This window comes from Tachypleus tridentatus, chromosome 13 (genome assembly GCF_004210375.1).
Source record: "Tachypleus tridentatus isolate NWPU-2018 chromosome 13, ASM421037v1, whole genome shotgun sequence".
NCBI classification, from domain to species: domain Eukaryota; kingdom Metazoa; phylum Arthropoda; class Merostomata; order Xiphosura; family Limulidae; genus Tachypleus; species Tachypleus tridentatus.
The window spans coordinates 214,669,550-214,677,606 of NC_134837.1; the positions used below are offsets into that span (position 1 = coordinate 214,669,550).

Consider the following 8,057-nt stretch of genomic DNA (forward strand, 5'->3'; position numbering starts at 1 on the left):
GTTACCAGTATGTTATATTCATAATCTTATCATTCCTAAACAAAGATAAAAAAGTCGTTTTTCTTTATAGAAATTAATTATCAGCTGTGTGTGTGTGTGTGTGTGTGTGTGTGTGTGTGTGTGTGTGTGTGTATATATAGAGTGATGTTCGCCAGTAGACAGCAAAAAACAGACCGAATTGGTAGTTAGATAAATAGATGAACTAGAGAAACAACCGATACAGAGATTGGTGTGCAAGTTTATACACTTGTTAATAATGATATTGGCCTTTGTTTCAATAGTGTTACCTGTATAAATAGTTTGCAAAGACACCAACATACATTGACATTCAGTAGATATCCAACACATATTTACATGGAAATTGTTGATAAGTACCGTTATACCAGTTTCACGTCAAATGTTTACAATTAAATATGTCTTAATAGCGGGACGAAAAAAAAATTCTAGAAAATGAACCCCTTTTTAAGATTAATGATATTTTTATCCAGGAAAAGTTTGTTACTGTCGTAGCTCAAGTAATGAAAACTGAAAATATCATGTTTTGACTAACAAGAATTTGTCTTGTTTATAAATTCTAACAAAACCTTTGATAATATTTTTATTCTTGTAATCAAAAGGTACAATAATCAAATCTGTTCACTCTCTAATTCAATGAATTCAAGACCAAAATTGAACGTCGTAACAAAATTATCCAATAAACTGTTATTTCGACACTTTATTGAAGGATGCAATGATACATAATTATAAAGACATACAGGAATATTAGCGATTGATACAAAATAATTGATAATATTTCAATGTAATGTTGAACAAACAGCCACGCGAAAATTTTTCATTCGATGGGATAAGCTTTCAAAACATGAAGACAGTTTGTTTGACCTCCATGTTGACGGCAGTTGTAAATAAACATTTCTCGACATTGACCTTTCGGTGCAGACTCAAAATGTATTTCGATTTGTTGAGAAGACTGCAATGTGTATTGTTGAGAAGAATACTTTGATCCAGGCCGACCGCACGAGCTGATCCACTGGTCAACAACAAATGTGGCACTAGCAGAGGACTTGTTCACGATCTTAAATCGATTTGATGGCCAGTCATCCTTAGCACACCGTATCTCACTGCCCTTCCAAGACTGACATTGCAAGTTACTCCGGCGGACGATTCCACCGAAACAGGGGGAGATGGAAGCCAGAAGTACACACCCCAGAAGGTAAAGTAAACTGAGGTATATACCCTTGACCATCTGAAAAAGTTTAGTTCATATTAGAATATTATCATCCCTATCTTTAAGAAATGTAATTAAAGTCAATTGAACGACAGTTCACAAAGAAAGAGAAGACGGAAGATATTTTTTTATATAGCAAAGCCATATCAGGGTATCTGCTGTGTCCACCGAGGAAAATCGAATCCTTAAATTAAGCATTGTAAATTAGTAGATTACAGCTGAAGACAAATAACTACTTTAGTCTCTTGGCACATGAATGAACAGTATTAACTGCTTTAAACCGATATTATATTGAAGAACTACAGAAATGTGATTTTATGTTGTTTAAAGTCACAGACTATTTGAGCTATGGCCATAACAAGGAACTGACCCCCAAATTTTAGCTTTTGTAAGTACGTTAACTTAACACTGACTCGTAATGGGACAAAACAAAATTACATGAATAGTTACAATAAATTTAAAATTCAAAGTAACAGCGATACAAATGTGTACTGCTATTTAAGATTTTACTGAACAAGGACATGAACAGTTAATGTTATTGAGGACATTACTGAACAATGAGAGGAACAGTTAACCTTACCCTAGATACCACTGAAGAAAGATATGAAACATTACTGGTAGTTTAGATAGCATTGAACATAGGTATGAACCATCACTGCTGCTATAGGTATCACTGTACAATGTATCAACCGTTATTTCTATTCTAGATATTATTGATCAGTGATAAGAACCGCTGCTGCCACTTTACATATTACCGAGCAATGTAAATGATAACTATTTTCTGAATTTCACTCAAGTGAAACAGCAGTTTTTAAGTTGAAGAAATACTTGGCTGCACTGGTATTTGAAATATAGATATTGTTACGAACAATATTGTTTAAAAAATAGTCGCTGGACATGAAATAATAGAATTGAAATTATCAAATAACCTGACTTTGTTTAATGATCTTTGTTTTTAATTTTATTCCTACAGAAGATTGTTGTTTTTGTTTGTGAATGAAGCACAAAGCTATACGCTGGGCTATTTATGCTTTGCTCATCACGGGTATCGAAACTCTGTGTTTAGCGTTGCAAGTCCGCAGACATACCGCTCAGCCACTGGGGGATTCCTACAGAAGGAAGCTGTGGAGACGACAATAATTAATAAATTACGTAATAATAACAATTAAAGTATATTATGGCCCATATTTCACTTGTAATGAATATATGTATAGTATTTGTTTTTAACTTTGCTCACAGCCCGCCCAGTGGCACAGCAGTAAGCAGTAAACAGACTTATTTTACTTCAGCCCCTGTTCAGGCTTGTGATAGTGCTTTCTCTTTCGCTTGTTACGAACTGTTGTTTAGCTTAGTTTTTGTTTTCCTTTTCAAGTGTAGAGGTTTTTGGACCTAATTATGTCACGAACCTCTGTTGAGGTGCCATTCCGACTTTTAATATGTAACAAAGAGAACTGTATTTGTGGAAATTATACAAGCTGTTATTACTCAATTTGGTCTGATACCACTTTTTATATTCTACCTTGTCCCGGGGGTTACGAGGTTACATTTATTTTACTCGAACGCGTTGAACTTGTGGTAGATTCTGGATTTAATATCAATGACGAAAACTATGCGGCTCAAGGGGTGGCCAGTAGAACGTTGACTGTTTCATTTTTTGGTGTACCACAGAACTGATGACAGTCTTGTTTCTATGTTAAACGACTTTGAGTGTAAAGTTAAGAATGCTATCGTCTGTAAGAGGGACCAGGGAATTTATGAGGTATCAGGTTTGCGTGTGTGACAGTTTTTCTGCTTGCTGTAGATCTTTTCTTTATGTCATCAGAGTGTCGGACTCTTTGGGTAGAAGGCTTTATTAAAATAAAACATGACCATCAACGTCGTGTGTACAAGTTGTTTCTCGCTGAAGATCATCTCTACAAGGACTGTCCCAAGCTGATTTGTCATTAGCAAGGTCACGTTGCCGGGAGTTGCAGGACAAGTTTAAGTGTCGCGTCTCTACCCCATTGGACTGGTTTTTAGTTCCTTTAGGCAGATCACGTTCTCTTGAAGGTTGGTTTTCAATTTAATAGTGTTCATTTGATCCTGAGTTTTGGTATTTTAACAATCGTTTGTTGAGGAATTTAAATTATGTTGAAGCCGTTTTTGTTTCATTAGACTGAAGTCGAGGTTGACCTTTCCATCTTCAGGATATTTGGTAGTGGCACGTGAGGGTGAAGGATATTATCCAACACTTTTCTCTAGCTTATAGTGTTCGCCGGACTCGTTCAACTAACATATATCAGGCAAATATCAAGATGTATATAGAGCGTGAGCATACTTTGATATCATCCTGTTATTTTCGATTCCATCATGTTGAAGGGTCAGAAATTACAGTAATATTTTATATCAGTGTTTACTGTCTTGTTTAGTTGCTAAGTGAGGATCTATAGGGATATATACTGTGCGAAAAGTCAAATTTTGTGCGAGTGTTTGCAGTCTTATTTAGTTTTAAGTTTTATGTAATACTACTAGCATATTCTGATCTAAGAATGCGATGTATTTGTGTTTATACTCCCTCTATGAGGTGCGAGTGTTTGCAGTCTTATTTAGTTTTAAGTTTTATGTAATACTACTAGCATATTCTGATCTAAGAATGCGATGTATTTGTGTTTATACTCCCTCTATGAGGTGCGAGTGTTTGCAGTCTTATTTAGTTTTAAGTTTTATGTAATACTACTAGCATATTCTGATCTAAGAATGCGATGTATTTGTGTTTTTACTCCCTCTATGAGGGCAGATCAATAAAGTAAAATGTTTGCGGAGTAAAACAAGCTTTACTAGAAATTTCCAAGATAACGCGTAACAAATTCTAATAATTTATCTCTTTGATTTACTAGTTTATAGTTACAGACCGAATGACATTTATGTGCTTTCAGAAATGTCGTGGCCAATATTAAATTTTATATAAATTAGAACATTTTTAGTTGAAAGAAACACAGTTCAAGCAATTTGAAAATAATTGTTTCTGTAACAAATAAATTACTGTTCTTCTTAGCATTTAATATTTAAACGTTTCTAGATGAAAACAAACTACGTCATACTTATTGAAGAAGACTAAAACTAGAAATACAAAAGTACAATAAAAGTTGTAGCCAAGCAAAACCTTACCTTAATTAGTAACAGTAGTGTTGAGAACAGGGAACTCGCTCTTTGGAAAACCAAACTACTATTAAAGATTCTCATACAATCTGATGAAAAAGAGAAGTGAAGGTGTGTTGTTATCACGGCGAATTTTATGGGTTCACAGCGGAAGTACGTTTACGTACGTTATTTTCGGGACACCATCTAATTGGCTGCTCAACGTTACGTTTCATACAATTACTTAACACTTTGTTGTTGTTTTGTTTTTCGCGCAAAGCTACTAGAGGGCTATGTGCGCTAGCCGTCCCTGATTTATCAGTGCAAGACTAGAGGGAAGACAGCTAGTCATCACCACCCACCGCCAACTCTTGGGCTACTCTTTTACTAACAAATAGTGAGATTGACCGTAACATTACAACGCCCCACGGCTGAAAGGGCGAGCATGTTTGGCACGACCGGGATTCGAACCCGCGACCCTCATATTACGAGTCGAACGCCTTAACACGCTTGGCCACGATTTCTTTGTGTAGTAGAGGTATTTTCATATTTTATAGTTTGTCTGTGTATTTGGGATTTGTTGTTAGCCCGGTATGTGTCTTCATAGGGCATAATTCTAAATGTGTGAATCCTAATTGACCCGGATATGAGACATCAAGTTCTAGGATTAGGTTTCGTTTGTTTTGGATATGTCCACAGCTACTCCTAGGATATCTGCTCAAGCAGTACACAGTTTAGAGGGAAGGCAGCTTGTCAACACCACCCCCAACAACTCTTTGATTATTCTCTTACCAACGATTAGTGGAATTGACCCTCTCATTAAAACTTGACCATGGTTGAAATGGCAAGTATGTATCGTGGAATGGGGATTCGAAATTGCGATATTCTGAGTTGAATGCCGTAGCCCATACCATGAGGCTTCTAGGAATTGTAACGTCATTTCAGGTTTGGCGCGAGTGAGATGTGAAGATTATTTTTCAAGGACTTGTCTGTTAGCTAGATTACATGAAAGGTAATTTATGTTGCTCAGCCAGGTGTGCTATCCATAGAAAACGAAGCAAGCGTTAAGCTGGTCCATGGACAACCAACAACCAATAAAAAAAACGTTTCCCTTCCCTCCTAATGAAATCTGAAATGTCGCTCCTGAACTTAGTTCGTATCTTAACAGTGAAATGTTTAAGGTGATTAAGGGGGTTGTTTGATTGTTTATAGTTAAGAACAAAATTACACAATGAGCTATCAGTGCTCTGCTCAACACAGATATCGAAACCCGGTTTGTAGTATTGCAAATCCACAGTCATACAGCTGTGCCACTGGAGGGAGGGCAAGTTTAGTGATACTTTGTATTATTCGAAAAAGAAGAAAACTAGTCATTTTTAACCTTCACATCGTAGGCTGTATCATATGGTCCATAGCGATTCCAAAAGCCACAGTGGAAGTTGAAATGCTGAATAACTTTTATTATGTAATTTCTGTTTCTTTTGGAGCAAAAAAAATCATTATAAATGAATGGCGGTGACACAATGTAGGGTTGAACACATACAATGGTTCTTGAATTTTTATTTGGTTAAATGCAACGGAGTTGCCTTAATGCCTTGTGAATCTTAGAATTCTTGAGAAGTTTGAGATATATATTATTACTTCTGTAGTGAGGGTGTTTGAAAGTGAATTGTAATTCTCAAGAAATTTGAAATTGCGAATTTTGTTTAGATGCAATACACTTTCTCAGTATTACAAACTGAACACGGCGTTTCAGTGTTAATACCTTTGTCATAAACACTGTATTTTAGTAACAGAGTAGAACAGTTATGTATTATTGTTACCCATGTAGTATTGTATGTATTGTTGTTTGCCAGTTAACATGCAATGAAAACAGCAACAATAATGAGAAAATTTGTAATTAAATAACCATGTTTTAAATTTTATTCTACACGTTTTATAAATATACACGTAAGAAAGATTCTTATAACACTGCTGTATCAACTTCCATAACACATTTATGAATATATTTTTTTGAATACTAGTTATACTTAACCCAGTCTTGTACAAGTTTTCCTTAGTTGACAAATGTGTCTTTCGTAAGTGAAATAGTGTGGTTATATATACAACAAATACTGTTGCAGACTGTTACGTAAGTTTACTCATACTTTAAATTTTATTCGAAGGACGAGAGAAAATATAATAGTTTCTTTCCTTTTTACATTAGTCTATACTGTATGTATTTTTCATGTCGATACCAAACAACTGTGGAAGCTGTAATTTTACCTTTACGAGATAAGTTTTGTTTGTTTGAAATCTGTTTCGTCAGAAGCAACAATCCTAGCACCAGCAGACAACGGTGGTAGCTTCAGAAGGAAACGTTGTGATCTGAGCACTTGCAGGGGCTATTTACCTTCATTGTGGTTAATTATCTGTCGTTTCGAACACGCGATGTTTGTGAATAGAATTTAAGTCTTAGTGAAGCTATTCAATTAACGCTTTGCAAGTTGTAAAAGATCTAAGACTCTTGAGACCTTAACTAAAATAAAATACAATAACTGGTGAATGATAATGACCTGTAATTGTAAAAAAAAATAAAAAAATATGATGTTTGTTTTTAGATGTCGAATATTTTCTCAATAAAAAACGTACCTCAATTTTAATCCAGAGAAACCCTTAAGCCGGTAAAAATGTATGGTAAATCACTTAGAAAATAATTTTGGAATCTTTCTATTCGAAGGCTAAACTTATTTAAGTAAGATTTTGTTTTACCTTTTTACAGAAATCAAGAAGAACTAAAATAAAAAGGAGAAAATTCTTTCAAGATGAGAACTGTTAATATTTGGTTAACTCTCTCTCTTTCCTACCTGATACACAATATAAGACAAAGTGACAACACATGTGGTAAAACACTGAATCAATTCCTTTTTTAACAACTTACTAAAGATATTGGCCTGGCATGACCAGATGGTTAAGGCATTCGTCTCGTGATCCAAATGTCGCGGGTTCGAATCCCCGTCATACCAAACATGCTCGTCGTGGGGACGTTATATGTTGCGGTCAATCCCACTTTTCGTTGGTAAAAGAGAAGCTCAAGAGTTGGTGGTGGGTGGTGATGACTAGTTGCCTCTCCTCTAGTCTTACACTGCTAATTTAAGGACGGCTAGCGCAGATAGCCCTCGTGTAGCTTTGAGCGAAATTCAAACCAAACTAAAGATATTTCGTTGCCCACCCTTCAATGGTACAGTTGACGGATTTTTACTGCTAGAAATCGGATTTCCATACCCGTGGTGTGAAGCGCACAAATAGTCCTTGTGCTTTACAACAAGCAACAGCTCCTTTTGTTAAGTAGTTTTAATGTGAATACTTGAATTGTAAACAGATATGATTTTTAATAAATTATTCGTTTGTTTTTCTTATCAAGCACACCAACCTTCACATGATTGTGGTTTTTCTTTACATACACCAGTGTTAATATATTTAAACAAGTGATTCCTGTACGTTGTGTTTCCTGGTGAAAATAAGCAACACTTTCTGGTAAGAAACAGTTGACAGTACAATCAGTTTTGTAACCTTGTTACAGTCATTTGACTGCCTCTGGTATTTCCACTAGTGGTTGAGAGTTGAAATATAATATCAGTTTAATTGTAAAGTCTGGAACACAATTTATTGACTTATCTTGCTTCTTTATTAGCACTATTCTATAGTATTTACACTGACTGTAGGTAGTTACATT

The 8,057-nt window shown here is 35.3% G+C and overlaps 1 protein-coding gene and 1 long non-coding RNA gene across 2 annotated transcripts; one reads left to right on the forward strand and one right to left on the reverse strand.

The window, feature by feature from the left end:
* Positions 1-580: 580 nt before the first annotated feature.
* LOC143240394 (uncharacterized) lies at positions 581-4,529 on the reverse strand. Its single transcript, XM_076482740.1, has 2 exons — positions 4,373-4,529; positions 581-1,243 (listed from the first exon to the last, which is right to left on the reverse strand). Exons 1-2 carry the CDS (start codon positions 4,445-4,447, stop codon positions 833-835), a joined length of 486 nt encoding a protein of 161 aa, XP_076338855.1. The 5' UTR covers positions 4,448-4,529; the 3' UTR covers positions 581-832.
* LOC143240396 (uncharacterized) lies at positions 3,002-7,759 on the forward strand. Its single transcript, XR_013021749.1, has 2 exons — positions 3,002-3,274; positions 7,104-7,759. It is a non-coding gene; the product is annotated as an uncharacterized LOC143240396 (long non-coding RNA).
* Positions 7,760-8,057: the final 298 nt, after the last annotated feature.

Coding starts and splice junctions, on each gene's coding strand:
- LOC143240394 (XM_076482740.1), bottom strand. CDS start 4,447: ATGAGAATCTTTAATAGTAGTTTGGTTTTCCAAAGAGCGAGTTCCCTG. Junction 1,244..4,372: donor CACTACTGTTACTAATTAAG/GTAAGGTTTTGC, acceptor AAACTTTTTCAG/ATGGTCAAGGGTATATACCT.